Source organism: Oncorhynchus tshawytscha, linkage group LG16, assembly GCF_018296145.1.
Source record: "Oncorhynchus tshawytscha isolate Ot180627B linkage group LG16, Otsh_v2.0, whole genome shotgun sequence".
NCBI lineage: Eukaryota > Metazoa > Chordata > Actinopteri > Salmoniformes > Salmonidae > Oncorhynchus > Oncorhynchus tshawytscha.
The window spans coordinates 76,998,262-77,010,610 of NC_056444.1; the positions used below are offsets into that span (position 1 = coordinate 76,998,262).

A 12,349-nucleotide genomic window follows, 5' to 3' on the forward strand; every position below is an offset into this window, starting at 1 on the left:
TGATGGATATACATGGTTAGATAATGAATAGATAATGGATACTTATATATGGATAATGGACAGATAATGCATTGTCAAGTATAGACAATGGATAGTCACAGCATGATAATGAATAGCTGTGTATGGATTGCCATGTATAGACAACAGATAGATAATGGATAGTCACGGCTAGATAATGAATAGCAGTGTATAAATAATGGATTGATAATGGATATGCATGTATAGACAATGGACATAATGGATAGCCATGGCTAGATAATGGATAATAATGTATAGATAATGGATAGTCATGGCTAGATAATAGATAGTCATAGCTAGATAACGGATAATACTGTTAGATAATGGATAATAATGTATAGATAATGTATAGATAATGGATAGTCATGGCTAGATAATAGATAGCCATGGCTAGATAATGGATAATAATGTATAGATAATGGATAGTCATGGCTAGATAATGGACAACAATGTATAGATAATGGATAGTCATGGCTAGATAATAGATAGTCATGTCTAGATAATGGATAATAATGGATAGATAAGGGATAGATAATGGATATGCATGTATAGACAATGGACATAATGGATAGCCATGGCTAGATAATGGATAATAATGTATAGATAATGGATAGTCATGGCTAGATAATAGATAGTCATGACTAGATAATAGATAGTCATGGCTAGATAATGGATAATAATGTATAGATAATGGATAGCCATGGCTAAATAATGGATAATTATGTATAGATAATGTATAGTCATGGCTAGATAATAGATAGTCATGGCTAGATAAGGGATAATAATGTATAGATAATGGATAGTCATGGCTAGATAATAGATAGTCACGGCTAGATAATGGATAATAATGGATAGATAATGGATAGCCATGGCTAGATAATGGATAATAATTGATAGATAATGGATAATAATGTATAGATAATGGATAGTCATGGCTAGATAATAGATAGTCATGGCTAGATAAGGGATATTGTAGTGGGGCCTGATTGTAAAAAGATAATAGGAAGCCCTGGCTGAGAAGGAAAAGGTGGACAGTGGAAATGGAAGGGAGGCAATTGTGTCACTTTCTTCTCATGCCAAAAGTGTTTTCCTGAAATGTTCATTGAAGGTTAGTGTCATGACGTTGGCCTGGGGGTAGGTTTATGACAGTCATAAATACCTCTTCCCCCCTTTTTCCTCTCTCTATCCTACTGATGTGAAATTTGAAAATCCCTTGGTTAACATAGAGATTCTGGGAACATCAGAAGGTGGGGGGAAATGAACTATATTCTGGTAACCCGACCAATTGAACATATGCGGTGGTACTTAATGAATATGATGTCAGTTCGGTTGTCATCTGAGACATTCTCATCAATGATAGGATGACATAAACTCTACAGTGGAAAGTCTGCACATTATAGTTATCAGATTCACATAGAATTGTTGTTCAATATAAATGTTTGAATATAAAATTATTGGTGAAGAGATTAAATGTAATTTTAGCTTCCAAATGAGAGATTTGGGTTTTCATAAGGTTAGGGCTCTGCTCAATCAGTGGCCCGCCCCTGTGAAGGGACATGGGTTATAAAACTTTTCAAACACGCCCTCCTCTCCCTTCCTATATAAAGCCTTGACGACAATATAACCTCCTGTTCCGAAGGATGTGAGGACGACGGTCCGATGTCAGAATGGTTCAGATAATAACTACAGAACTAAGCCAACCTCAGCGTGAGCTTTGGTTGCGAATGGTATGAACTTTGAACTCTTATTCACTACAGAAGTGATACCTCCTAGCCGTTGAGTTTAGCAACAGCAGCTGCAAACGAGGGTTAGGAAGGAACAGACAGAGTATCCCGTCTATCAACAATGACGTTACTACAACGTATCCATTTGACTACCAGAGACATTCTTCCAAGGACAAAGGACTCGGTTTGGCAACACGGCCTTCCTTCTACCACCAACCTACCGAAGCGCAGCTCAGAGTAAATATTTATTGCATTTTCCTTTTCCAAATGGGCGGTAATTTAGAATGCATAAGATACTGTATTTACGATAGCACAGCTTCTCCCTTTGTCTCTCAGTCTTCCCGATCTTTCACTCAGCCTTTCACTCAACCCAGCCCTTTTCTTTTGTGTAACCAGCTGTCATATCTGTTCCGCCCGCTAGGGACATTTTCCTTTATGACGTAATTTGTAATCAAGGTATGATTAATTCTGTGTATATGTAATTCTGTGTGATTAGTTAGGTATTTAGTAAATAAATAATGAAACCCAATTGTGTATTGCTGATTCAACTTGTTAGCCAGTGTTTGTGAAGATAACCAAGAATTTACAACTTTCAGATGAGACTGAATTAAGGTGACGATTAATATTGACTGCTATTGATGTAAAATATTACTAGGTCTTCAAGAGTTTATTCGGTTGATAACAGCTCTATAAACATTATTTCGTGGTGCTCCGACTCTCTAGTTAATTACATTTACATGATTAGCTCAATCAGGTAATATTAATTATGGAGAAAGATTTTATAGAATAGCATGTCATATCACTTAATCTGGCATAGCCAAAGACACAACATTAGCTACACTTTATTTAACAAGAATTTGGATGGCGAAGAGCGCATGCTAAAGGACGAATGCGTATTGTAAGTGAAAGAACGTGGATTTTTACACAATTACTAAAGTGTGAGAGACATGAGCTGGTCTACAAGAAGCTATTCTCAATAACAATGATTTCCAACCAATGCACAGACAAAGATGATTAATCAAAATGATACGGACACTGCTCAACTAAACGTCCTTAAACTGCACTGAATATAGTGTAAAGCCATGTAACGTCAACACTTTACTGCAAGTGCCCAAATAGCTAGTGAATTTCCACATGGGAGACAATAAAAAGACTGTCTATCAAGACGGCCACCAGCAGATTAGACAAATTACATTGTATTGAAAAGTATCATCCTACCTGTTTCCAACAGCGTTGTATGGTACCATATCATGTTGACAGTAGAGTCCTACCTGTTTCCATAGGAAGACATCGTCCTGGTTGAGTTGCCATGCGGTGATGAGGTGTATGGTAGACAGTACCCCTCCACTCAGCACTGCAGCTCTCATCCTCACCGGCAGCAGTGTATAGATAATGTACACAAAGAACACGGACCACCAGATCCCCTCAGAGGCGCTCCGGGGGGCAACCATCAACACCCCAAACACCTGGACCACTAGTAGCACCCCAATCACCAGGTAGCTGACGATCCACATGTAGTCCTGGTGGAAGCTGTTCCTGTTGCACACCACCATCATGGACAGGAAGAGGGCCATGGCCACGGAGAGCACCGAGGCGTAGGCTACGTCGGGTGGAGCATGGACACAGTGGAAGGCTAGCATGACGCCGCAGACAATGACAAGGACACCCATCAGCATAGTCAGAGAGCTCTGGTTGAGCCTGAAGAAGTAGCGCTGGTACAGACGTTCTAGTTTGGCTGAGGTGAACTTCTTGGACTGGAACACCCGTACCACACACATCCAGCACTCAGCGGCTGTCAAGGCTTTACATGTTCCTCCGTCCTCCCCTGTTCCTTCCCCCAAACCCACCCCCCCTGGACCTCTCCTCCCTCTCAGGTCTCCGTCGTCGAACCCCAGATCCACAGCCTTTAACCCCAGGTCTCCTGCAGCCCCGGTCCGTTTCCCATAGTGGTCCTCCTGCCAGACGCAGCGCATTCCAAAGTTACCTCCTCCACTGGGCCCCGCGCCCCCTCCACCACAGTGGTAGTGCTGGGGGGTGTGAGGTGGTGGATCCAGGTTCTCAGCTTCCTGCAGGCAGCTCATGTAGCGGGGGTTGCAGAGAGACGACCCTGAGCCACAGTCCTTCCGCTTGTTGGACTTGCTGCCATTGCGCTCCCCCCACGCAGTCTTTCGTTCGTCCACTCTGGCTACGAAGAAGCCTCTGACCCACGACATCCTACTGGGACAACAGAGACAGATTAGGGTTAGCAGGTCAACAATATGCAGACAAGGACAGATAGGGCGGTCTTCAATACACCATTAGGGACAGACAGGGTGGTCATCAATACACCATTAGGGACAGACAGGGTGGTCATCAATACATCATTAGAGACAGACAGGGTGGTCATCAATACACCATTAGGGACAGACAGGGTGGTCATCAATACATCATTAGAGACAGACAGGGTGGTCTTCAATACACCATTAGGGACAGACAGGGTGGTCATCAATACACCATTAGGGACAGACAGGGTGGTCATCAATACACCATTAGGGACAGACAAGGTGGTCATCAATACACCATTAGGGACAGACAGGGTGGTCATCAATACACCATTAGGGACAGACAGGGTGGTCATCAATACACCATTAGGAACAGACAGGGTGGTCATCAATACACCATTAGGGACAGACAGGGTGGTCATCAATACACCATTAGGGACAGACAGGGTGGACATCAATACACCATTAGGGACAGACAGGGTGGACATCAATACACCATTAGGGACAGACAGGGTGGTCATCAATACACCATTAGGGACAGACAGGGTGGTCATCAATACACCATTAGGGACAGATAGGGTGGTCATCAATACACCATTAGGGACAGACAGGGTGGTCATCAATACACCATTAGGGACAGACAGGGTGGTCATCAATACATCATTAGGGACAGACAGGGTGGTCATCAATACACCATTAGGGACAGACAGGGTGGTCATCAATACACCATTAGGAACAGACAGGGTGGTCATCAATACATCATTAGGGACAGACTTGACCAACTGAGCTTGGTTTCAATGCTATTGCAATGGAAGACATGTCTCTTCTTCTCTGTTGATCATCCAGTTCTTTCTTAGCATCTTCATTCACATGTACTTTAGGCCTATAGGTATAGATTCCACTGACCTGTGTGGGCTCTGTGGTGTGTACCAACGCTGCGCTCTTCAGCCAGGCCACTCATTTGCACACACAACGGGATCAAACTGGCCAGGGGTAGGTGTGTCTACCTTCCTGTAAAGGCGGTGTGTCTGTCTGCCTTGGAGCTTGGAGCTGCACCTTTGCCAAACAAACTAACTAACAGACAAACAAACAAACAGTGTCATTACATCACTTCCTGCCTCTGAAGGCCACCTGACCTGGACCTCTGAACACTAAGGTACAGCTTATTCCTCGTGTAATTACAAAAAATAACCCTAAACTTATCAGAGCAACTTAATGCAGTGTTATACAACTGAAAATCTTTCTTGGGTATCAGCTGTTTTTTAGTAAATGGAAGAAGTGTGCAGCCAGCCAATAGCAAACTCTAACTCAAAGTGTAGCAGTGTATTTGCACTAATCAATAAAAGAGATGAGCCATATTGTCACAGTTAATTTATAGTCATTCATCCTCTCCGTCACCACCTGATCCCATTCCACCCCCACCCAGAGAGAGGGCCTTCACATGCAAATCTTTCTGTTTGCAGATACTGAAGTGTGACTGCTAATCATCATGCTATTCAGTGCACTGTACATCAACCATGTAGATAAATCACCCTAAGCCTATCACTGGAATTCAATATGGTCCCTTCCATTCCAAATACACTTCTTCTAGTGCTGTTTGGATTTCCATAACATTTGTGGAAACTAGCTTTCCATCCATTCATATCCTTTCAGTGTAGTTAGTGTAGTTATATTATATCAATCTCCCCGTAACATCAGGGCAGAGTTGAGTTTGCCCTATTAGAGAACAAAGGCCCTATGAGTGGGCATTTAGCAGTCATCACAGATGAAACACACACACGCACAGTAAGTACGTACACACACACACACACACACACACACACACACGAGATGAAGAGCCCTCCACTCCAGATTAAATTGTGCATGTTTCCTGTCCCCCATTAGCCCTGATGACTCACCTCCGTGTCCCATATGGGACCCCATTCCCTATATAGTGCACTCTTTTAGATTGTGGCCCATAGGGCTCTGATCAAAAGTGCTGCACTATTGTAGGGAAGTGGCTGCCATTTGGGACACGCCCAGGCACAGTCAAGCTGATTTATGTCTGCATTCAGCACATGTCAAGGACATTGGAATATAACAGGAATGGGCAGCTGGCGCCCCACGACCCTCCTTCTGAAGCCCCTCGGAACAATTTAAAATATTTTTGGTTTATTTGTTTATTTTTTAACTTACTGTTGCAAGTTAGAATAGTAAAATACAGAAAAATAAGTTGAAATTCCAAAATTGGGTTGTGCATCAACAGTTTTTGTTGTTATGTCAATCCCTACCCAGGTTTCCTTCCAACCTTTTGAGGTGAGTAAAGTACATGTCGGCAAAAAAAAACTAAAACATTTTCGGTAAACTTTCCAAATGGCGACAAAACAAAATACGCTAGACAAGATGGGATCTTTTTGTGTCGGTAAAATGAATTATGCCAGAAAGGTCGGTGGAAACGCTTTTATGCGCAAATATAGATAAAATAACCATCATATTGATGTAAACTTGGAGTCACGTACTGACATGTTGTGTGGTCCTCCCACTACGACTCTTCGGGAAAGCATGCAGTTTATTATGCTACAGATTAAATCAATTATGTTGAACTTCACAGGGCGGTGAAAGTGCAAGGTGATGCGCTCCTAAATATCGAGGGTCTGATTCTGGTGACATCATCATTGATGCTTGGGTACCATTTGACAAATAACAAGACTACACTCTTTTGTCAATAATAATCTGATCATGTAGGCTAATTGTGTGCTCTATCATGCTGTATGTATCTGCGTGCTGTTGGCTAGAGAGCATGTGGCAATACCAGACTGGGTGCACTCGCTATATAACACAACATTCTGTTGTGAGAAAACCATCAGTAGAGGTGAAAATGCGATGTAACTTGTACTTTTTTTATTCAGTACATGGGAATTAGTACGCCAAAACATGTTTTTGTGCACCACGTCATCACACACAGCCTTTTATCAGCAACAAGTCAATTTGATGGAAACATCTCTGGTGAGAAAATGTACATATTGTTTTTATGCAGATTTGAGAATATTCACATGAAAATCTGTCGCCAATTGGATGGAAACCTAGCTACTAACACTGACTCTATTAGCCCATGAAGCACTACCGTTTTTTAGATTGGTAAATCAGTCTAGCAGCCAGCTATCTAAACTTAGTAATCATAATCTAATTACTGTCCGGGGGGCCCCAATTGATTTGCTAGTCAGTCTCAGTCAGATATCATATTAAAAACTGTAAACATTTCCCTCCACCCCATGGTATAATGTGTAGAATAGCATGAAATTAGCTGTAAAACAGCAACAGTCAGGGATATGAACATGAGGATACGTAGAATAACAACAGTCAGGGAGGATCTGTAGAATAACAACAGTCAGGGATATGGACATGAGGATACGTAGAATAACAACAGTCAGGGAGGATCTGTAGAATAACAACAGTCAGGGATATGAACATGAGGGTAGGTAGAATAACAACAGTCAGGGATATGAACATGAGGATACGTAGAATAACAACAGTCAGGGATATGAACACGAGGATATGTAGAATAACAACAGTCAGGGATATGAACATGAGGATACGTAGAATAACAACAGTCAGGGATATGAACATGAGGATACGTAGAATAACAACAGTCAGGGAGGATCTGTAGAATAACAACAGTCAGGGATATGGACATGAGGATACGTAGAATAACAACAGTCAGGGAGGATCTGTAGAATAACAACAGTCAGGGATATGGACATGAGGGTACGTAGAATAACAACAGTCAGGGAGGATCTGTAGAATATCAACAGTCAGGGAGGATCTGTAGAATATCAACAGTCAACGAGGATATGTAGAACAACAACAACAGTCAGGGAGGATCTGTAGAACAACAACAACAACAACAGTCAGGGATATGAACAAGAGGGTACGTAGAATTACAACAGTCAGGGATATGGACATGAGGGTACGTAGAATAACAACAGTCAGGGATATGAACAAGAGGGTACGTAGAATTACAACAGTCAGGGATATGAACATGAGGGTACGTAGAATAACAACAGTCAGGGAGGATCTGTAGAATAACAACAGTCAGGGATATGGACATGAGGGTACGTAGAATAACAACAGTCAGGGATATGAACAAGAGGGTACGTAGAATTACAACAGTCAGGGATATGAACATGAGGGTAGGTAGAATAACAACAGTCAGGGAGGTTCTGTAGAACAACAACAATAACAACAGTCAGGGAGGATCTGTAGAATAACAACAACAGTTAGGGAGGATCTGTAGAACAACAACAACAACAGTCAGGGAGGATCTGTAGAACAACAACAACAACAGTCAGAGAGGATCTGTAGAACAACAACAACAACAGTCAGAGAGGATCTGTAGAACATCAACAGTCAGGGAGGATCTGTAGAATATCAACAGTCAGGGAGGATCTGTAGAATATCAACAGTCAGGGAGGATCTGTAGAATATCAACAGTCAACGAGGATATGTAGAACAACAACAACAGTCAGGGAGGATCTGTAGAACAACAACAACAACAACAGTCAGGGATATGAACAAGAGGGTACGTAGAATTACAACAGTCAGGGATATGGACATGAGGGTACGTAGAATAACAACAGTCAGGGATATGAACAAGAGGGTACGTAGAATTACAACAGTCAGGGATATGGACATGAGGGTACGTAGAATAACAACAGTCAGGGATATGAACAAGAGGGTACGTAGAATTACAACAGTCAGGGATATGAACATGAGGGTACGTAGAATAACAACAGTCAGGGAGGTTCTGAAAAACAACAACAATAACAACAGTCAGGGAGGATCTGTAGAATAACAACAACAGTTAGGGAGGATCTGTAGAACAACAACAACAACAGTCAGGGAGGATCTGTAGAACAACAACAACAACAGTCAGAGAGGATCTGTAGAACAACAACAACAACAGTCAGAGAGGATCTGTAGAACATCAACAGTCAGGGAGGATCTGTAGAATATCAACAGTCAGGGAGGATCTGTAGAATATCAACAGTCAGGGAGGATCTGTAGAATATCAACAGTCAGGGAGAATCTGTAGAACAACAACAACATTCAGGGAGGATCTGTAGAACAACAACAACAGTCAGGGAGGATCTGTAGAACAACAACAACCGTCAGGGAGGATCTGTAGAACAACAACAACCGTCAGGGAGGATCTGTAGAACAACAACAACAGTCAGGGAGGATCTGTAGACAACAACAGTCAGGGAGGATCTGTAGGACAACAAGAGTCAGGGAGGATCTGTAGAACAACAACAGTCAGGGAGGATCTGTAGGACAACAAGAGTCAGGGAGGATCTGAAGAACAACAACAGTCAGGGAAGATCTGTAGAACAACAACAACAGTTAGGGAGGATCTGTAGAACAACAACAACAGTTAGGGAGGATCTGTAGAACAACAACAGTCAGGGAGGATTCTGTAGAACAACAACAGTCAGGGAGGATCTGTAGAACAACAGTCAGGGAGGATCTGTAGAACAACAACATGGGGTAAAAGACTACAGATGCAGTGTTTCTCGATGTGTGTGCGCGTGCATGTGTGTTTTGGGGTGAAGGGTTGTTGAGGAAGGCAGAAGATTTACGTCTCACAAAATATACAATGAAGTACTTATTATATTCTACAGTACATGCGCCTGGTGGCATGCCTGCGTTCCTTATTAAGAGCAGTAGCTAGCTATTGATAGAAGTTGCTTCACAAAAGAAACCTTTGAAACTAACCCGAGGAGCTGGCAAACAGATTCCTGCTCTGTAGTTTGTTATCAATGTAGTTCAACTCTGCCATTCTGCCAATAAACAACATAGGCAGTTACTGGATGTCAGACAGAACACCATGGTGTATTTAGTGTATTCTTTAATTAACCTTTAATTAACCAATAAGGGCCGAGGGGGTGTGGTATATACACATTATACACATTATAAACTGGGTGGTTCGAGCTCTGAATGCTGATTGACTGACAGCCGTGGTATATCAGATCGTATACCAAGGGTATGAAAAACAGTTATTTTTTACTGCTCTAATTACGTTAGTAAACAGTTTATAATAGCAAAAAGGCACCTCAGGGGGTTGTGATATATGGCCAATATACCAAAGCTAAGGGCTGTGTCCAGGCACTCCGCGTTGCGTCGTGCGTAAGAACAGCCCTTCGCCGTGGTATATTGGCCATATATCACACCCCCTCGGACCTTATTGCTTAAGTATATTCAAGTATAACAAAATATGTAGGCTTTTTTTAAAACTTATTTTATCATTCATACATTTCCACCTATAATAAGTGGTTTAAAAGGTTTAAGGATACATATTCACACAGTTTAACATTGAATTTACAATTGACAGTTTAGTCATTTAGCAGACACTCTTATCCAGAGCAACTTATAGTTGTGAGTGGATAGATTTTTCATACTGGTCCCCTGTGGGACTCAAACCCCAAACCCTGGTGTTGCAAGTGTTATGCTCTAACTGAGCCACACTGGTTCCTCTGAGCAAATAAAAAAACGCAACTAGCTGGATATGCAAATACTATATCTAGGTATTGTTAAGCAGATAAAGACACCTGATCTGATCTATGCTATAAGATTATTCAATGCCCCTGTGGGTCAGACTGGCAAGCAAGCAACCTCTGGTTCTGGTGCATGCAGGGCCGGTCAGTCAGACAGCAGGAGCACACAGCAGCATGGGGCGGTTATGTAACAAACAGAACAGTGCATGCATTTACAGGAGCATCCGCTTGAGATATCATTTCAAAAATAATACTTGTTTCCGATCTAACCACCTCGTTATAAACCGGAAAACGGTTGTCAACGTTGTAAATTAATATATAGAGAATTAATAGGATATACCTTGAGTTTGAATGTCAATTATCTATATGCAGATCAAATACCACATAATCAGAATGTTTGCGATAAATAGGCCTACATGCAAACACATATCTGCACATAGCCTCGGCTATTTGGTTGCAAGAAGACCGTCCGAAGAAAAGGATTGCATAATCGCACGCACTGTTTGTGTGAAGCTACCGGTACATGTTAACCATAGTCTTTCCATGGGGACATTTCGACAGTAACAATGCGCCTACTTCTCAAACGTTTAATTTATAATGGGTTGTCTATATTTCCTTGCACCGACAGATCTTATCTAGCACTACTCTTACCATTTGTCGCCAGAATTCAAGCCATGAGTAATAATTTAAAATCTCTCTACAAACTTCTATGAGAAATCGACTACAGGGATTCCATGATCGCGCCGTTTGACAAGTAGTATGGCTACTTGCATACTTTCATTGCACTAATTTCCCACTGCAAAGATAGCCTACAGTAGCCCATCAGCAAAGCCATACTATTGTAATGCACCTTCAAGATTATTATTTTTTTTTTCAATCAGAGAACAGGATACATACATGTCCTAACCCGGTTTCTTCAAGGTATGTCCCTTATTGTAAATGCATAGCCTATATGCACCAGAATGTCTCCTTCTTTGGTGGGCATCAACACATTTATGAAGCCTACACATAGCCTATAGGCTTGTTACTACTAGCAACATCGTCGATAGTGACACGTAAAACAGCGCAAATACCTGCATAACATGCCACCTTGAAACTACAGGCTGCTGCTACACTGCTGAAGAGGCCAAGTTAACATTGTAACCTCGGCTGTTCTGTTTCATTTTTGTGGCACTGCTGTGTTCTATAATTACAGTGATAATAGTCGACTAGTTAAGTTAATATAGCGTTGTTGTAGACTGTAAAACAGTTATCCAGAAGGCTAGTAGCCCGGGAGAGATTGTACTTACCACATTGATTAACACCCATATACGAACAGCGCGCAATATAGCTGACTTTCTCCCTCTGTTTTGGTACGTTGCTGTCTTTTCGTTCAGATGAAAACGTGTATCTATCGACGTCTAGGCTACAATCGAGGGGATTGGCTACAAATGCACATGCACATACAGTGGGCGCGTTCGAGCTGATCACTTTTGTCATTTCAAGTCGGTGACCGCTTTTCAATGTTGCATTATGTTAAAAAATTGTCTGTCTCCTATGATCAAATGTCATTACGTTTTGACGGCTTCGACTGCAAGTATCTGCAGTTGCACTTCCCCAGCTTCATCCTGCAGATGTTGCCTGCATTGTGGGAGACTCTATTGTCAACCAATCATTAGGGTGTTTTTGTTTGACCCGTGCGTATGTCATCAAAGATATGACTGAAACAGGAATCTACTTAATGTAAGCTATACAGGGGATAGCCTATATACAAACAAATGTGATATTTTAGTCTCTGAGTAATTGATTGTATAAGGAACTCACATATGATTTCAGT

General features: G+C 41.8%; 1 protein-coding gene across 6 annotated transcripts in view; it reads right to left on the minus strand.

Annotated features, from left to right (window-relative positions):
* The window catches only part of LOC112232722 (adenylate cyclase type 6), a 126,361-nt gene extending 114,419 nt beyond the window's left edge, over nucleotides 1-11,942 (minus strand). For 4 of the 6 annotated variants that reach the window (XM_042299679.1, XM_042299684.1, XM_042299683.1 and 1 more), the window contains exons 1-3: nucleotides 11,823-11,942; nucleotides 4,910-5,077; nucleotides 3,014-3,959 (exon numbers count right to left, since the gene is read on the minus strand). In XM_042299679.1, the coding sequence (XP_042155613.1) occupies nucleotides 3,014-3,955 (942 nt within the window). In that variant the 5' untranslated portion in view covers nucleotides 3,956-3,959; nucleotides 4,910-5,077; nucleotides 11,823-11,942. Of the gene's footprint in view, nucleotides 1-3,013; nucleotides 3,960-4,909; nucleotides 5,078-11,430; nucleotides 11,514-11,822 lie in introns of those variants that run through there. The other 2 variants (XM_042299680.1, XM_042299682.1) reach the window with 2 other exon arrangements.
* Between the last annotated feature and the right edge of the window lie 407 nt (nucleotides 11,943-12,349).